Raw genomic sequence first — 20,679 nt, forward strand, 5'->3', positions numbered from 1 at the left:
ACACACACACACACATATATATATTCTGCATATATAACTATAAGAAGCCTTTATAATCTTAATTCTAAATGTTTATTAGGTATTAAATCACTGTATTTTAAACAGAGAATAAAGCACATTTCCATTTAGTTATCATCGTCAGCAGGTGGCGCACTAGCACTGAGTCTCATAATAATTGCTTTTAAAATCATATTTCTGTTTCATCCCACCTACTCGACCCGCCCCGCGTGCCACCCTCGCGTGCCCACCCCCAGCCTTTATTTTGACAGCAACACGTGGCATGTGAGTGAGGACCGCGCGCATGATGCTTCATCATCTCTACAGCGGAAACATTCTTGGGAAAAGTTTGAAAAAAACCTGGGCGGTGTGGGAATTTGGTCACATGGAGTGCACAGCCTAAAAACTGACGCGCTGAAAGTGTCTCAATCAGTTCTGCATTAGGAAACTGACAGAGTGAGACTGTGCAAGAAGAGCGGCGATTCTCCGCGCTCACACAGAACGCGTGCGTGTTTTTGACGTCATCCGCACAGGTGTCAAACCCAGCGTTGTGATTACACTCCTCACCGCGCGCCAACTCTTTACCAGGTAAGCGCTTTTCCCCTTAGGTTCTTCAAGTTTATCAGACATATACCGGTATTATGTTGTATTTTTAATATTTAGAAGTGCTATCTATGTTCATACTGTGCATTTGCGTACTTCAGGTGAGAAACATGGCATCAGTTCAGCATCCTTTAGTCTTTCACTGTTACCACTGCAGCAACGCAACTGTTATTGCATCCGGAGTTTTTTTCTTGACAAGTCTAACTATCCTACGCAGAAATGGTCGAAAAACTGAGTGTTTCAGCTTGTTTAAGTGATGAATTGCGTCTAATGTGCCATGTAAATGTGGACACAACAGCTGTGACACTGCAGCTTGATTCAGAGGAGTATGAGCATGTAGTTCTCCATCACTCAAAAGCCCAGTTTTCAATGGGATTCTTTACGGTTTGTAGACATTTTTTAAAGCAGATTTTTAAAAACTTCAAAATTAGACCAAACTACTGTACATTTAATGAGATAAAACTAGACAAACTTCATAGATACAAATAGTAAATGGTTCAAAGGTTTCTTTTGTCTTGCCCACTATGCTCTCACAAAGACCAAAGAGAACAAATAAGACTATGTGGGTTTTAAACTAGTTAATGGAGGTGGAGGTCCTAGTGGATTGTGAAAAACCTTGGGACACCCTTACACTTTGAACATGACTAAGGAGTTGACTTTAGAATATAACCAGATGTCATTCCATCTAAAGCTTTAAAATGTGTTGCGTTATAATGGACTCGGATTTGAAACAGTAGTAAAGAGAGACTATGTATGTATGCATGTATAAGTATTAGCATTTTATTTTTATTTTTTGCGTGATAAACATTGAGATTCTGTATGTCAGTGTGCACTGCATTTGCTAAGAACATTTCATTTGTTCTGCCTATGATGCCCAAAAATGTTGTCAGGCAGCTCATTTGGTTTTGAGACATAATTTCTTCAATTGACAGCGTTGGGAAACGAGTGTATACACAGTTGTTTTTACTTTTTGAGGGTATGGAATTTCTTGTATCCTGGTTGAGGTTTTACCCCAGGACAGACTGGAATAATTAGGATTCAGTTATGCAGAATAATGTGAAGGGTTACAGCTTAACACGTCAGTCATCAACACTGTCCAAAGGCGCATGGTATAGCCTCAGAAATGAATATAGATGTCTGGCTTGTATCAAAAAAAAAAAAAATCACCAGTTTCTACCAGCTGCTGTTGTATTGTTGCTATAACACAGCTCTCTGTAGGTTTAAAGTGAGCAGAAAGCAGTTTTGAGGCTGGGCACTGAATGCGAATGATGACTGAGCAGTGCTTTTGAATGGATGGGGGGAAAAAGCCAGACATGTTTCTGTATTCACATGACCAAACCCATTGGAAGTGCTTTTGTACCTCTCTATTGTCTCCACCTGTGCAATTATTCTCTGTCATCCCTCGATTTTACCTTCTCCCTCTCTGTTACTCTACCCAATTTCCATCACCTCAAAACACACATTCTTCTTATTCATTTGTTTTGTTTACGTTTCAATTCAGTGTACTTTTTTTGGCGTGGCAATTAATTGGCACTGCAAACAACAGTGTAAATTTCAGTCTCGGGATTATCGTTAACTACTTCATTTTTCTTAAAGTAAAAATCCGGGTATTTTTTGCTGTGTACTGTGAATTCGGACATACTATTTTTGTCACATACTGTTTTTTGCCTACTATACAGTAGGGAAGTATGCGATTTCGGATGAAGCCTATGTCTCTAAACCCCTCCCTTTCGTGAACCTACTCTGCTCTGATTGGTCAGACGGTCCAGTTAGTTGTGATTGGTCTACCACTTACAGCGCATATCAGAAACGAAACGCCCATTACCAAACCTGAATTTCTGCTCCGGAGGCTTTCTTAGTGAATGATGCACAGTGATATGAACAGCAACAATGGCATTGTTTTTTTTCTGTATCAATTCCAGCGTCGATCCTTATCCTTTTAAAATGCATGGAAAGTGGATTTGCAGGGCTGAAAACAGCGATTTCTTGACATTTCGACAACATGAAACCAAACTCTTTCAGGCATCAGCTACAACTAGTGTATTAGGGTGGGTCAAAGTAGACGTTTACCAGCAGTCAATGAAGACCATTGGCTGGCATTATGCAAATTTGTTACATTGTTACGTAGGTATGTGCTTTGTTCTTTAAAACTCTCCAGACCTTTTATATTCATAAACCGCTATATGCTGCATGAAAGGTAATAATCAAAAAACATAATTGGGCACTTAAATGGTAACAAAAAACTAAAACAAATAAAAATTATGAAATAAAAAATAAGCTAAATAAGAATGTATAATATAAAAATACTAGCTAATTGCAAATATCAATACAACTGGTGATGCATGCTAAACTAGCTCAGTCAGTAGTGCTAAAATAAAATGAAAAGTAACCATACAGAGTAAACTTAAAATAGCAACTGGCATATTTCTACCAATAAGACTTCATTAGAGGTAAAATAAATAATATTTATTATACATTTCATCTGGTGGGTCAGACCTAGACTTGGGACTGGATTCCCACCCAGTGAGCTTGTTTTTCTTTGAGAATGATGCCTCCTTGCTCTTGCTCTCTATGCTGATGTACTCAGTGCTAACAGGCTGTGGAAGACATAACATCCACAAACATGTCTTATAATTGCACTCAGCCTCTGCACTAAAACCCTGTCAACTGTACAGTAAATCAGCCGTGTACAGAGACCGCTAGGCACTAAGTAGTGCAGTACCGCTTATGGTTTTGATAGTCAACTGGACCACAAAATAGCATCCCATGCAAAACAACAATTCCATACAGTTCCATATTCAGATGGTTATTTCATAGTGGGCAGCAAACGGAGCGTTTTTTCTTTGAAAACTGCGGTTCTTGGATGTTTTCAGCATGCAGTATGCAAAATTTTGTGTCTCTCTTTGGATTAGCAAGAATTTGCACCATGTGTTCAAATAGAAAGGAAATCGCACACTCTGATATGATCTGTTATCTGCTGTTGATGATGAAAACCCTTTTTCAATTCATAACTGTCTTTTCTTTTATGTGCAGAAAAGTTTCTCACGCAAGGAGGTGCACAGGCACAAATTTGACTTTAAGCCTTGTTCTAAAAGTGAATAATCCAGATTATACAAAGGTGCGTTCACCCATAGGCCTATGCTTTGAGCAAATGAAGCTCGCAAGGAATTTGACATCATGATATATCACGACACTCTAGGGATATTTTGTAATAAATCACAAATAATAAATTACAAATGTGAAAATATACCATCTACTTTCCCTTTAATCAAACAGGGTAAATGTTTGAGATTTAGATTCTCATTGACTAAACATCATCTTGCTGTGTGAATTTGCAAGTCGCGATTGCAACATAGTTGAACTTTCGAAGACGAGACACTTCTTTGCATGCCTTGCATTTCCTCTTAACTGTGAAGTTAAGTACGAGTGACTGCATCTTTAATGAGGGTGCACAGTTATTAGCATAATATACGCCCAAACGATCTCCGTACAAGGGCAAAAAAAAGATGCACTCACTGAAGATCACACTCTGCATGATGGAGAGTTGTTTCTCATTTCTAGTACTTTGTTGTTTGTGCTCACAATGTGGTATCTTGTTGCTGGTTGTCCGTGTCTCTTACCACATTTCCTGTGTGCCGTGTCTCTGTTTTGTAGCAGTTAAAAGGCTGTCTATGTTCTTATTTAAAGTCTGTGAACAGGATAATATGGTAGTCGTAATGATGGCGTGTCTGTCTGCACCACCACAGTTTCTCTCTTCAGGGAAAAATCTACCCTGTGTTTTCTGTAATTGAACTTGTGCTCTATTCCAGCCATACTTTACCAAAAACTTCTCCTCTTACCACTTCCTCTGCAAAAAGAGTCACGACAGTTTAACCACTGCCTATCATTGCTATTGAGACCGTTCAGATGATCTGAACTCATGACTGTGTCTGCATATATAAATCATTGCAATCCCTTCCTTAAGCTTAAAGGAGAAACCTGAACACTGGATCTGGATTGAGATTTGATCTATATTGTGGTGAGCTCAGTAGTCACTATTGTTTTAAGTTTTAACTTCTAACCCTTGGTATTCAACTTTAAATGTAACTTAATTTGAATTAAATTTAACTTTTAATGTAGTTTAATTTGATTTAAATTTGATTTAGCACAATTACCGTTTTAGTCATTATACAGTAGCATTTTATATATATGTATATGTATATATATGTATGTGTGTGTGTGTGTGTGTGTATATGTGTGTGTGTGTATATGTGTGTGTATATGTATATGTGTGTGTGTGTGTGTATATGTGTGTGTGTGTGTGTGTATATGTGTGTGTGTGTGTATATGTGTGTGTGTGTGTGTGTGTATATATATATATATATATATATATATATATATATATATATATATATATATATGTATTTATGTGTGTATATATGTGGAATATTTGAATGTTGTAACGAGAAGTGTGAAATCTGACTGTATTGGAATAATATTTAGGCTACTTGTTGGTATAAACTACTGAAACTTTGCTGTCGTGACAGTCTTACATTATGCTATGTCTTGTAAAGCAAAGGACCACCATTGTAGCCTATTAACTAATTTTCTTTTCTTTTTTTAAAGCTTTTTGTGACTTTGTGGCCTGTGGGGAAGAATGTATCATACTTGTCAGAACGTAGAGCTTGTGAATACCTCCTGCTCTTGAGTCATGTTCATAATATCTTTCTTGTTCTGTTTCTATGACAGCCAAACAAAACATAACAGCTGAGGAGTGAATCCTTTAAGCAACCAAAACCGAAAATTCACCGTAATTAGCCGATACTGGAATGTGGGATTGTAATGATTCATTAGGTGAAATTTTAAAATACCAAAACACAGTCCATTATTCAAACTAGCTTCTATTGTTCGTCCCCAACCAACGCCCTTTGCGTTCTTTTCTTGTCTACTGTGTTGTTTGATTTTTCTACATCATTAAGATGGAAGGTAGCAGAGTTGACTCACTGACATTGAATGTGAGGAATGTTTTATTTTGGCTTTATTTTAACCAGAATGGGGAGGTGTTGATGTTGCTGTACTGACTGGGTGTGTGTTGGGCAGGTGTGACTGTTAAGCTCACTCATGGGAGTGGATCATGTGAGAAAAAGCACAGTATGTTCAGTAGGTTTTGTGTGTGCTGCAAGACTAGAATCACTGTATGGATTTGCTACTGTACTGCTCATTCTTTAAATCTTTTTTATTGTAATACTAAATATGTCCTAAGTCTGTAGAGTAATTTCAAACTCAGAACACACCCTGGTCACATTGTTTAAAGGTGCTAGCAATGCAAGGTCATGAACTTGAATGCAGTGTACAGTATGTTGCTTAGGATAAAAGCATCTGCCAAATGTTTAACTGCATTTAGTTGACACACTTTGCAAGTGAGACTTTGAAAAGTCACAAATTAGCCTGTGGTGATGGGAGGGGAGTGTGTAGTTTCACACTATTTCACAATTCTTGATACCAGTTTCACATCAATAGCAAGAGCTAGGCTAATAGTATTAAGTTAAATATTAATAAATAATGGCAGTCAGTAATAAATAGAACAGGAAAAATTAAAGCTATAGAACAAATCCTCTATTATCACAAAAACAAAGTAATAGCAAATCAACATTTAGGAATTGAAAGATTTAATCAAATGCAAGATAAAACTACTTATTGACTTAGTCTTCATTCCCCATTGCATGACTGTCAAATGTAATAAATTGCTGAACGTTGTTGAAGTTGGAGTGAGAAGCAGGTCTGTAACTAAAATAATTTGTAAAGTAATTTTTCTTAATTGAATTTAATGCTAAATTTTGTGTTCATGGTCAATTGTAGGGGACTTATTAAGGTCTTTGAAGTTTTTCTGCTAACAGCAATGTTTTTAATATTAGAAAAACTGTCCACTTCCTTAGATGGTCTGAATATGATTTGTTCTAAAGTTAATTTAAAAGCCAAAATTTATGCAAACTGCTCTCAGTCCCAGTGAAATGAACCAAATTAATAGTGATATCAGTTTGAGTCGAGTGTAAACGAAAAATTCGGGCTATTTTAGAGCTGTTGGAGGACTTTGAGTTGTGTGTGTGTGTGTGTGTGTGTGCGCGTGTGTGTGTGAGAGAGAGTGAGTCTATGCTAATACACCATGCCATATCTAATTTTGATCATCTCATGTGGTATTGTTATACTGGAATTCTCTTTCACATCTTCCACCAGAATTGTTTAATTGTAATCCAAAACAACTCCAGTCAAATGAGGGCAAAGTTTAGGAATAGAGCCTCGCACAGGCACTCAAGCACCCACTGAAGACATTCACTTCATTGAATCAAAACTGTTATATAACTGCTTCCGATTTAATAACTTTCCCACAGATCCGAATACTGAAATTGGCATCTTTTCCCGTTACTCTTGGAGAACAGCTTTTTTAGCCCATGATGAGTCACTCAAGGTGTTTACTGTGTGAAAATAGAATAATAATTATGCTTTATTTACCATGTCACAACTTTTTTTTTAATTAAATGACAGAGATGTACCTCAGGGTAAATGTGTGCCAATTGCAATGCACAACAGTTTCCTGAACTCAACACTAATTTAACTTGTTTAAACAGGATGCTATGCTTTGATTTGGGAGAGCATTATGATGATAACATGAGGTGAAAAACACTTTTTGCAAAAGTATCTTGGATAATTTCTGATGACTGTAGGCCATAAAGAAGTTTCAGTTGGAGCGGTTGCAGGAGCAGTAATTACTGCAGAACTAGGCGTTCAGACTTACAGGGCACCTATTATGCCCCTTTTCACAAGATGTAAAATAAGTCTCTGTCCCCAGAGTGTGTATGTGAAGTTTTAGCTCAAAATACCCAACACATAATTTTTTACAGCATGTTTAAATTGTCACTTTTTGGGGCTCAGAAAAACACAACGTTTTAGTGTGTATCCCTTTAAATGCAAATGAGCTGCTGCTGCCTGCACAGGGGGCGGAGCCTCACGAGACCCCGCTCAGTGTCAGGACAATCTCATCTCACGCAATGATATTATTAAAACATAAATTCTCAGTAGTGGTGTTCATTTCGACCCGGAGTCGAACAATAATGCCCGCAGAGCCAGAGAATAAATGCTGTATGGAGATAGAACAGGTATAGATTAGTTTAATTACGGTTATAACTTATTTGTCATCTGCTTTTATCCACTATTAATACAAGCCTGCTGTAGCAGACCCCGTCCAAATGATGGCCAAAAATATACTGATGAGTTCAATGAAGTGCATTGTACATCTCACATAAGATGAAGCGTCAGTTTTACTCCAGAAAATCACCCTAAGAGATGAATAAACACTGTATAAGAACTGTAAAGCCTTATCCATAAACACTCTCTCTCTCTCCCTTTCATTGTCATCAACATACACAGCGAATCACACAAAACACTCATTACAACTAACAGTAAACAAATATATACACAGCTTTTCAGGGGGTGCTTAATAAACCGGTAAACTTTATATCCATAAAATGACTCAGATGAACTGTAATAAACTGCCGTGGCCAGTAACGTTAGGCCTATCGCTCCGGAGACTGTAAGCTGGATCACGAACAGTTGGTACAGATCCATCCTCGAGTAACAATGAGAGTAAATGAAGGCTGCTATGTTCATTCTTACATCTTATAACAAAACACCTTAATCGCTTAGGAAACATTCTTGTCTACAGCTGCTCCGGCGTCGAAACAATGGAGGACTGTGTGTGTGTGTACTCAGGGCAGGTCTATGTTAAAACTGCAGTGTCAATCAACAGTCGTGGGAGGGGCTTGTGCAAAAGTACGTCACACTGCCCAGAATCTGAGAACGGGTTGTTCTGAGACAGTGCTTATGATTTATGGGGATTTTAAAAAAAGTACTGGGTGGATTTTTATCATTATAGGGTGGTTGTGTACACACACACTGCCAACACACATTTATGTTCAAACGCCATGTAAAAGTGAATTTTGCATAATAGGTGCCCTTTAAAGCACTAGATATGATGCTTGCAGTGAATATATAGTTCATTTCAGTTTCAGCCTTATTTGTTTCTTTTTAGAGTCTTGAGAGCTTCCTGGCTGACCTTACTGTCTGGTCACTTAGTTTTTACTGTAAATGAATCAGAGTAGGATTTCTGTAAGCATTTCTGAGCAGCATCTGAGAAGACTGATTTGCACCAGGGTGGGAAAGAATTAAAAAAGCTTGACAAGGTTTTAATTTAGAACTAAATGACAAAAAACTGTAGATGGGGAAATCAAGATAATATGGATTAATCTCACAGAATTTGTATTTTCAAAAAAATATATTTTGCTTAAAAGATTATTATGCATGGTACCATTACTTTCATGACAGTTATGCAAAATTAGCAAAATTTCGTATCTAAATCTCATTTAATTCATGCAAAATAGCATTTGAGTTTTTTCGTTCCTTCTCACAGTTGCCTTTGGCTTGCATGCTAGTGGACAATAGAAGTTACTGTTACTGAACAATGTACAGTGTTTTTATTATAATTATGCCATGGCAATTAATAATCTCCTCAGTTACTTAGAGGGTTGTGATATTATTGAAATTTTAACCCTGTCATTTATATGCATTATTTAACCGTGGTGGTGATATAAACAAATAGCAATTAGGCTTGTCACTACACCAGAAAAAACGTCCAAGTTTCATAACCCTCAACATTACCACATAACAAACTAATACTTCCAGCCTACAACTATAAGCAGATAACTTTACTAGTATACATACTGTACTGTATCACAAAGCGATATATCAGAATATCTCAGCTGCTTGATTGTGAACCATATAATTGCAGTTGTAATCTGCTAAACCATTGTTCTAACCAGACGCAACACGACAAAGCAACACAAGTTATCTCAATCAGATTTTTAGTCCTAAACAGCTGTGACTGCGATATGCAACAATAGACCTATACTCTGTTTAGAAACTTTTTTTTTTTTCTGCAATGTTGTGGGAACAACACGCAAAGTATGACATTGATAATACTAGGTACTGTTTATGTGATTTATTTAATGTTAAAACCGTCTAATGTGAGTTTAAATATCATTTTGTGTGACCTTTATGGTGGAAGCAACAACGGAAATTCCACCTCATATCTTGAAAATAAATGGAAGGAAAGAAGAACGTTCAATCTGTAAACCTAGTGTGAACAAACAAGTATATTCTATGACAGATTGTTTGTCACTCAGTATGTATTTTTAGTCTATTTGTTCTGAGAATTTCACAATGCAAAACATCATTAGTACTAAAATAGGCTTAAAGGATTAGTTCACCCCAAAATGAAAATTTCCTAATAATTTACTCACCCCGATGCCATCCAAGATATCCATGTCTTTCTTTCCTCAGTGGGAGAGAAATTATGTTTTTTGAGGAAAACATTTCTGGATTTTTCTTCTAACAATGGACTTCATTGGTTAGCATTGTTTTTAAGTCCAAATCAATGCAGTTTCAAAAGTCTTTGAAGTGTTTAAACGGGCTGTACGCGATCACAGCTGAAGAAGAGGTTGTTATCTAGCGAAACGATAGGTCATTTTAATTTTTTTTTAATAATTTATAGACTTTTTACCTTCAATAGTTCGGATTGAGCTGATCAACAAACGGACAGGGAACTACGTCATCATGTTGAAAGGTCACGCCGGCGCCGGCGGAAGTACCGCCCCACTGTTTACAATGCGACCGTACGTAGGAGGATAGTTCAAATAGTATTGTTTGCTATTATATATATATAGTAATAGTATTCAGTGAATATGAATATGAATAGTATATGAATAACATTCTGATGAATATGAATAGTATAGTTCAAATAGTATTGCCGGCGCCGGCGTGACCTTTCAACGTGATGACGTAGTTCCCTGTCCGTTTGTTGATCAGCTCAATCCAAACTATTGAAGGTAAAAAGTCTATAAATTATCTTTTTTTTTTTTTAAATGACCTATCGTTTCGCTAGATGATAACCTCTTCTTCAGCTGTGATCGCGTACAGCCCGTTTAAACACTTCAAAGACTTTTGAAACTGCATTGATTTGGACTTAAAAACGATGGTAACCAATGATGTCCATTGTTAGAAGAAAAATCCAGAAATGTTTTCCTCAAAAAACATAATTTCTCTCCCACTGTGGAAAGAAAGACATGGATATCTTGGATGGCATTGGGGTGAGTAAATTATTAGGAAATTTTCATTTTGGGGTAAACTAATCCTTTAAGTTTCTTTTATTCTTTTGCTTTTGGGGTGAAATACGACTCCTTATGAACCTTGACAGGTTTTGTGAGATTCTACCCTTTCTCCATCCTCAATCTAACTTATGATAGGTGCTAAAAACTAACGTTTGCTATATAATGTTTCACTAGCTCTTTAGCCTTTCCTCAGAAATCCTCTGACCTTCTCAAGTTTAAACTGAGTGCCAACGTACCATACAAAAAAGGCAGCTTTATGGGTTCCAACACCCCCTCACTTGGATGTGAAAGGGTTGTAACTACGCAAATGATTTTGACTTATGTCCTGTGAGATTCAAACTTTCAGCCTTGGCCAGTTCCTGCTCAGAATGTTTTCTTTCTTCATGATGTAGTTCAGAATACAGACCTCCAGGCACTGGTTGATACTTAGAGCTTGATGATGATTTTGATTTAGGGATGCACTGAAATTTCAGCCATTGTAATTTAGGTTTAAAAAAATGCCTTAACTCTCTACTTTGAGATTTTAAATTGGATTACAAAAAAGGTTGAAAATATGAGCAGAAAAATACTAGATTACAGAAACTTTGAGTTTGAGGAGACGGTGTCTATTCTATTCTAGATGTCTATTCCTCACTATTTCTTTACCTGATTCTGACATACTACCTTAACATGGTGTAAGCCGAATATTTTTTGTAAACTTGAACTTTTTTTGTTGTTGACATTTTTATGTATTTTATGTATGTGTGTGTATTTTTGTTTGACTTGTTTGTTGCATTGACTGCTTCAAATTTAGTTAGAAACTCTATTAAATTGCATGTATTTGTTTAGGTTTTGTGAATTACTAAAATAAAAATGTTTTTTTGTAAGAGATTTGTGATATAAGGGAAAAAATAGTTTACTACTCATTTATCCAGAATCATGTGACCATTAGACTAGTCAAGACTAGACAGCTTCTGCAAGTCAACACTTACATTGTTACATTGTCATTTACAATGTCTTTTTTGCACATTTTTTACTTTACATTTTTACAAAGGCTATTTTCAAATTATTCTTGTGTTGATGTTACAGTTTAAAATGCATTATTGTAGGCTATATCTGTTTTCAAACTGGCATATGACAATCATAGCTTGCTTATAGGCTTGTTATACTACCAGTTGTAAGGGAAAATAGCCTGCTGATATAAAATTTTATACCAATTTAAAGGGGAACCATTATGAATGAAACTACTTTACAACAACAGCCTGCAATGTGTTGTACAGGTGTTTTTCATACACTTTCAAACCTGGATGCTCTAACGGTGGTAACGAACAACAATACCTTGATGTACCTTGAGTGACTAACTTTTATTTGAGGCATCCTGTTCATAATAAGCTATTAAGTTTGTATTAATTTGTCCTGCATTGATTCAGTTGATTTTAGTTGACCAAGTGAACACTTAAGTTTAATGTACAATAATCATAATGCCAATATAATGGAATAATGCCAATAATGCCAATAAAGGAAACATAATGCCAATGAAAAATATATGCCATTCTTTATGGCATTTGACTGTTTGATTTCATAGATTAAGTAGACCAATTCAAATGGATTGCATATTTTAGTTTCGATGTTCATTTTAAGAATTAAATTTATAGACTGAAAATGAAATGTATGGATAATATCTATATCTATATCTATATCTATATCTATATATATACACACATATACACACATACACACACATATATATATATATATATATATATATATATATATATACACACACATACACACACACATATATATATATACACACACACACACACACACACACACACACACACACACACACACACACACACACACACACACACACACACACACACACACACACACACACACACACACACACACACACACACACACACACATATACATGCATATATATACATGCATATATATACATGCATATACATACATATATATATATATATATATATATATATATATATATATATATATATATATATATATATATATATATATATATATATATATATATATATATATATATATATATGCATATCGCAACAGCTTGCAATAACTGGGGTCATGAGTAAAAGACAGAAAATCACTGATTGCTCTTAGCTGAATAACTTTTGTAGCTTTAATAAGAATCAGTGTGTATATATATATAATATTCATACAGTAAAAACTAAGCAGTGTTTTATTTTTAAAACACCTAGGCCTACCTGAAATCCTAAACCCCTGGTTTACACTGATGTTAAAATAACACTTCTTATGCTACAATAAAACACTGCAGCAAAAAGAATGTGAAACATGTAGGTTATAGCATTTTAAATATATTTGAAAGATAATTTGTTTATTTTACACACTTTAAGCATTACCATATCGCATATTGAATTTCGCATTATTTAATGAGATATCACACTTTTCTTCAATATCGTGCAGCCCTAATCACTTGTACAACAACGTTCTGAAGCCGTGATTCATCCACATCACCATTCCATTCCGATCCTCTCACTAGCTTTTAAATATATCAATTATGTTTATAAACATAATTGATGTAGTTCTGAGGTATTTTGATTTATCCCTGTATTGCCATAGCATTATGCCTCACTAATAAAAATGTCATAACACTGGCCACTGTGAGTAGTCTGTGAAAGCATGAAAGATGTGGGAAAGTTGGCAGTGTCATTTGGCCAGTTTGAACCAGTAATACCAGTCTCTGATGGCCCTAACCTGTGATCTTTTGTTTGTGGTGGAATGTGTCGTATTGTCTGCTAGTTTAGATGGGCTCATGCTGACATGAGCAAAATCAGACGTGTTGTTAGGAAACAGCTGCTCAATACTCAAAAATTTGCCCAAAGACGACACAATTTCCTTTCACAGTTAATAAATAAGAACAGCAAGAGGATCAGCTTAAATCCAGTGTGCCGTTACTATGTATTTAAATGGCACAACTGCACATTACAGGTTCGTTTGCCAGTTTTCCGTGCTCACATCTCCTTAAATTTCCTCCCGCTGAAAAGCCAAAGAAACTTAAACTAATGGACTTTCGGCAAATGCCAAAAGGGGAAAATGGAAACATGGACTCCCCTAAACTTGCCATTTATTTTTGAGATGCAAATACTTTCACTTTCCCAGTCAGCTGAACAATGTCTATTTTTATCTTGCATAGTTACTCTCCCTCCCTGCCTTTCCTTCCCTTTGTGATTGAAAATGACTGATTTGAAAAATGTAACAGAAAAACCAGGTACATAATCATGGTTGTTGTGGATTCCCCCCCCCCAAGTGCTAAAATCCATTTGGCAACAGCTGTCAGACTAACTTTTGTGCATTAGTTTACGTACTATTTTAATGCATAGAACATATTGATTATTCATATGCGGGAAAATTTCTAATGGTCGGCTCAAATATACAACCGCTCATGTGTCGGGTTGGTAAGATTTTGTAATGTTTTTGAAGGGAGTATTTTATGCTCACCAAGACTGTATGTTTTTGATTAAAAATAATAGTTTATAAATGTAAATATTAAAATTTAAAACTGATGCAATCAGAACAATCCAGAAGAATTTGTCTTCTACATCCAGTGCAAAAAAAAAACATGATAAAAGTGCACTGATTGTATGTGAATTTAGTAATGTTCTGTTCTGTTCCGCTGGTGCTAATGAGAGCAGCCGAGGATCCACTCTAACATGTTGGATTAATTGAGGTTCTGAAGGGAGGGAAATGTGGCTGCCGCCTCCTCTGTGATTACATAAAAACTCAATAGCTACGCAGAGCGGCCCGAGTCTCTGGAGCCCACAGTAATTAAGAGAGATCCTCCCGAACAGAGGCCTCGTTAAGGCTGCTAATTGCCTGGAGAGCTAATGATGGGGTAGATTTGCATTCCCTCAGACCAAACTCTCCAAGAATGCAGCGACATCCGTAGCCTCAACTGGGTCATGGTGGTAGGGGAGACTGCACTTGGTGTGGGTTTATGTTTGTCCCGTGAATGGAGCCAATTTCAAGCTTTCACACACTTTCTCCTGTTGCTATTAAATTCAGGACAGTGTGACACAGACGGTGACCTATCTACGGTGTTTACATGTCCAAATTCTTTAAATTCCTCCTTTAATTACATCATTCTCAGGGTTGAATGAACCATGTGGTCCTTTCAAACCCCAGTTGATACTGTAAATGCAATAAGGTCTGGTTTTATGACACCATATGCCGTGTAACTTTACAAAGGTGTCAGCTGGTAGAGATTATGCTTATTATATTACAGCTGAATATACTGGATTTGGTGTATGCCATTAGTAGTCATCATAACTACTTTACACGTAAGAGTACAAAGATACACAATACAAAGGTGTGTTTCAAATGTTTTAGAGTAGTTATATTGTCTCTTAGTTTGTAACCATTCTTTTTAAAGTATTATATTTAGGGATGCGCTGATAATTTAAAGGGTCATGATATGGATTTTTTTTTTAAAACTCTTTCAATTATTTTGACATGTTCTTTGAGGTTCACTTATGTTATTTTTTTGCACAAAATATATAAAACAAATATATATGTGGAAAATATATCTTTATGAAATATATCTTTATTTCACATTCGCTTTTAAATTCACAATCACACGTACTCTGTGTATAGGCCTATAATTTGCGGGCATCAGGGAGCCGCTATCAGTATGAGTGGTATTAAAATGCGTGCTCACTTTTTACTTACATTTTTTTCCGATTTTGCGAACAAGTGTCAGCTTCTTTGTGTATAGGCTGAAACAACAACAACACATGCTTATGTAATGTGAAACATTTTGCTGTGGAATTTCCAGATAATTATGATGTATAAGATAAAAGTGCTAAAATATTTGTCATAGCTCTCCTAATGTACAATATCAGATACAACAATATCAGATCAGAATAAATGGCCGGTTTAAAATATGTATGATGGACCGGCCCTTTAATGACTGGAGTGAGTAAGCCCTGTAATCAGGGTGAGTAAGCGGACAAACAGGGAGAGATAAAGACTGTAAACCTTAGTTAAGTATCAAAGAAACAGTAGTTTTACAGCGTATTCCTAATCTGAGATACAGTATTTACAATAGCTAACTACTTTATTTTGCAACACAGAAGTAAGATATTTTCTGTGCTGCACTTCTGAGTCATTAGCTGCTATAGGTCAGTAACTAGAGGAATAACAAAGTGCAGTACAAGTTATTTGCAATACAAACCAGTACGTTTTATAATTATAACAAGACATTAAACCAGGAGCCTCGCACATTTAATTTACAAATGGCTGCATCTGCTATTGCATTAAAAACAAGGTTGATAAAACAATTATAGATAAAATTTCAGAGCCAATATGCAAATAACAAATCCGATTCTCATACAGTACGTCACTTGTCTTGGTTTTTGAAGCGTCCAGGCATGTTTTAGCTGTAAGGTAAATAGTTCAACACCTTGGTGAGATCTTGTACAAGGCTGCTGCAGGCCAGTGCTTCACTAAGTCTTCAGTATTCTTTAAGGGATCATACAAAATTCTTAGAATATTTCTTAAAACAGTGTTTTTGTAACGTGAGCCCTGGGTCCCTAGTGCCAGGATTGAAAACCACTGCCTTAAACATCATTTAATCCTGTATTAAAGCTACAATGCACTCCCATTGCAGGGCTCGACATTAAGCCTTATGTGCTTTTTATTTGGTGTAAAAAAAAATAAAGCAATATTCTTATCAGTAATCTCTATCGGCTCTTATTTGCCCCCTTGAATTGATTTCCCAAGCATCTTTAATCTTTTAAAGGAGGGCTTTTTCCCTAAATGTTATCTTTCATGTCAAATTCTTAAATTTTATTATTAAATTCAATTAGAATAAGATGACACTATTGGGCTCTTTCCAGTCAAATCAGTACTGAAATCAGCATCTTTCTACTTTAGAGGAAACAGAAGCTGCATTTGAAGTGGCGTTTAGATGCATTTAGATGTTTAATGAAGCTCAAGAGACTCCATAATGTTTTGAGATTTAATATTTTATATATTTTTTTTCAGAATACACAAATATGAAATATTGGAATGATACTTTTAAATGAAGTTCTCGTCACGAAGCTCAGTGCAAGTAGTCCATTGCATATTGAAGGGCAACCGGGAGCAGTCTTGGCCGATCATGGAATTTAATTTATCCTTTTATGTTCTATGGAAGAAGGAAAGTTTTGTGGTTTTGGAACGACATGAGGCTGTGTAAATGAAAATAATCTGCTTTGGTCCCAATGGCATTCAAGTGGGAACTATGAACCATCATGTCTCCAAAGAGCTCAACGTTGAATGTTCAAGATTCAAGATGTTCAAGAATGTTCAAAGATGTTCAAGATCAACACTAGGGCTGGCTGAATTTTTAATATGAATGTTTGCTTTAGCTGCAATATTATTTTGTTGATATAACATTGCGAACATTGCGACGAGTATGGTTTAATGCACTTTTATTTTGCCATGAAGTTTTCTTGATTGTGTAGCTCTGTAGACATTCATGTCTATGAATAAGTACATTTAAAACGGATTTCATCTATTTATGTTTAAAACAAACTCTAAAATGGATTTATTTTAACATTGTAAATCTACTTTGAGCTGTGTCAGACTACTTGATGATGATGGCTCATCAGTGGAAAAAAGGCTAATAAATTAATTAATACACATTTTAACACTCAATTATCTAAAATAGTTGTACAAACATTTAAATTACACGAGGCACTTTTTATATCAACTTTTTATAGCATAATTGTTTCTACTCCAGTTTGTGAAATATAAACGTTTAAACAACAATAAACTGTTATAACTTGTTTTCATGACAGATTTATTCAAATATGAAGACATCACTAACAGATTAAGTAAAAATATGAGTATGTAATACAGTGCATATAGCCTATTTAGAAAAATGCTCTGAGTTCATGGACATTAAATAGCTTTCATGAGGAAACAAACGTTAAGTGACATTGTATAGCCTACAAGCTGTTTTATTGATGTCTTTCCCCAGTTTAAACACTGATTGAGCGATTACATGAGGCAGGATTAATTTTGGTAAATTGTAATGTATCTTTCAACATACATATTGGTGTTCAGCCATGTTTATTTCGAGCTGTAACTAATAAAGAGATGAGATGATCAGTTCATTTATGTTTGATCCTTGATGATGCCACTTAAACTGAGGCGCTGATCTGTCACACCATTTTAAAGATCGCCAAAAAGACATTTGTTTGAATTTCATAAAATCGTCAATTTTAAAGTTGAGACTACTTATTGGATGGCAGGCTCGCTACAAATGTTTAGTGAAGTTTTGTTCACGCATCAACAGAAAACAGAACAGACTAAAAGGTTTTCGATATAAGAAACCATATCATTACAGATTAAAATCAATAAATTAATATTGTCATATTGACTTTGATCTTTTTGTGAGTGGCAAAATGACAAAGCGTGGATATAATGGTTTAATAAACGAAACTACGGTAGGCTACACACACAACTAAACTAAGCAAAGATTGTATACAGAATCAAGAAGTAAAGAAAAGTGAAGAAAGAAAGAGAGAGAGAAGAAAAGAGAATGGCAATATTACAATCAGTTAACCACAACCTACAAGAAACCTCAAAGAATCAGGGTCACCTTAAAGGGGCACAATAACTTAGAAACGCATCTAAAGGCTGAGAACGGGTACTTGCATTGACTTCGGTTGCTGAACAAGTCCAGATGCAGGAGGTTCTCGAGATCCTTGATGATTTTGCCAGGAGTGCGCTGAAGCGTTTGTTTGGGTTCTTGGGGTGGTCCACGTTGAATCCAAAGAAGTTAACTTGAAGTTGCCGGAAGGAGACAGGAAAATGTTGTCTCAAAGAGATTGAGCAAAGATCTGAACTAATCAGACACTATTAAAAGTCCAATCAGTTCACACCCATTTGGTGAGGTGACCAATCAAAGATGACGGAGAAAGTCTTTGTTCCATCATATCCCCATTTGCATGTTCATGGTGGCATGGAGAATCTGTGCAGTCTTTACACAAAAGTATGGTAAAAATACACATTATATTATGCAATTTATCATAACACATTGTACACCATTGATTATAAAATCAAGAGGATTCTTTTGATACCAAGAAAGAGGGGAGTTAAAGACATTAAAGCAGTGATACATCATCTTTGGATATCAACATTTGAAGTTACTTATAACTAAAGAATCATAACTAGGCTAATAAAACATAGGGACATGCATAAAACACAGGAGAAATACTATAAACATTTGGGAAAGATTGTGGGTAAGAATGGAGTAAATGTCCTTGTGTATTGGAAGTTTATCTCAATGGCTAGTGCCGTCTGGTCTTCTCTGCTGTCTTTGAGGGTTGCAGACACAGTCTCTTGCTGAGATCGTTCAGGGAAGCAGAGGTGATAACGGTCCTTGAAGAGAACTGGTTTGAGGGCCAATGACAACGGGAGAGGGGGAAGGTTTTATGATGTCTAGAGCATTTTGAGCATCTATTCGTTACACAGCTGACTGTTGTAGCTTATCTATGAACAGTCAAAATGTGCCATCGGAGAAGCGCTAATTAAACATCCGTTTCGGTCATTGATTCAAACCATTTCAGTTGGCCGAAATTTCAGTGCATCCCTAGTTAAAATGATTTTTTTTTTTAATCATTAATAATGAAGACAACATTACATTTTAGGATTAAACTCAAACTGACTCTAGAGTGCTTTCACATTCTCCTTATGGGTGTTACATCTTTAACAACACACTCCAGGAATGTCAGTCATGTGGCACCTTTCTATGATTCTTGGTTGCTTGCTACAGTGTCGGTGGATTTCAGCTGCAGTCATGTGGAATGGGATGAAAGGTGTTCTGAAGAACAGGTGAAAGCAGTTTACCTTTCAACAGCAGCCAGTTGCTCAGAGTTGTGGAAACTATGAGACACATCTGTCAGCTTGATGTCAAATTAAACTTGACTGAATCTCTGCATCTGTTGGTTTTTTCCACCTTTTTTTGCCCCTCTTCTCACATTCATTTTTTTTATCATCCCACAGCACTCCTGAGAGCATTGGGTAGCAGCCTGTCATCACATGATGCCATTTACAGTGAATTTGATTGGCCCGTCTCCCTGGGGATTCAGAATATCCGGAGGGCGAGACTTCAAGAAGGCCATAACCGTTTCCAAGGTAATTTTCATCCCTGTTTACCAAAGTTAACCAGTCAAGTACATGGTTCATCTCCTGGGTTTTTTTTTTTTTTGCATTAGTGATCAAGGCAATGAACCATCATACCTAAATGCTTAATATAACGTCTTACTTTGGGTTATTCACTGGTGTCTTACTGTTTTGCATTCTGTCTCCTTGACTCCTTCAACCAAACAAGAACGGGATAATTAAAGAGGAAGTTCCTGGTTATTGTATTGCGGATGGTCAAGCTATTGTTTTCCCCTTCTTTTTCCTTGCTGGTATTCTCCATTCTCTTTTTAGAATAATAGAAAATATTTTGAACTTAAGCTACAGTTAGGTTTAGCCACAGTATGAATCATTAGGTTCACATTTTTATGTGAATCTGAGTCTCTCACAACAGGTTTATCAATCCACTTTTTTGCGTTCAAGCTTTTAAGACTCTGGCATTTTTGAAAGACTGTTTTTCATTTGAGAAGTTTAGAATCTGCTGTACTTCTGCCACCTAGTCTGGAACCCATTTATTTTTGTTTTTCATGGGCTTTGGGACAGTTTTCCAATTAAATTAAAACAGTTCCTCTCAACAAAATTTTTTTTTTCTCAGTTTTTACAAAAACTAATGTTGTGATCCAGAAATACACCACAGTGTTTCTAATTTAAGGCAGCTAATGGAACCTTTCATTTCATATCCTGGTCACATCTGCACTGTAAT

At 36.0% G+C, this 20,679-nt stretch overlaps 1 protein-coding gene across 2 annotated transcripts in view; it reads left to right on the top strand.

The window, feature by feature from the left end:
• Positions 1-264: 264 nt before the first annotated feature.
• The window catches only part of pdlim2 (PDZ and LIM domain 2 (mystique)), a 67,393-nt gene continuing 46,978 nt past the window's right edge, over positions 265-20,679 (top strand). Inside the window, exons 1-2 of one of the 2 annotated variants that reach the window (XM_084086417.1) lie at positions 265-585; positions 19,839-19,970. In XM_084086417.1, the coding sequence (XP_083942543.1) occupies positions 19,875-19,970 (96 nt within the window). In that variant the 5' untranslated portion in view covers positions 265-585; positions 19,839-19,874. Of the gene's footprint in view, positions 586-4,480; positions 4,619-19,838; positions 19,971-20,679 lie in introns of those variants that run through there. The other variant, XM_084086416.1, reaches the window with a different exon arrangement.

The sequence above is a fragment of the Abramis brama genome (genome assembly GCF_963993115.1).
Source record: "Abramis brama genome assembly, chromosome: 16".
NCBI classification, from domain to species: domain Eukaryota; kingdom Metazoa; phylum Chordata; class Actinopteri; order Cypriniformes; family Leuciscidae; genus Abramis; species Abramis brama.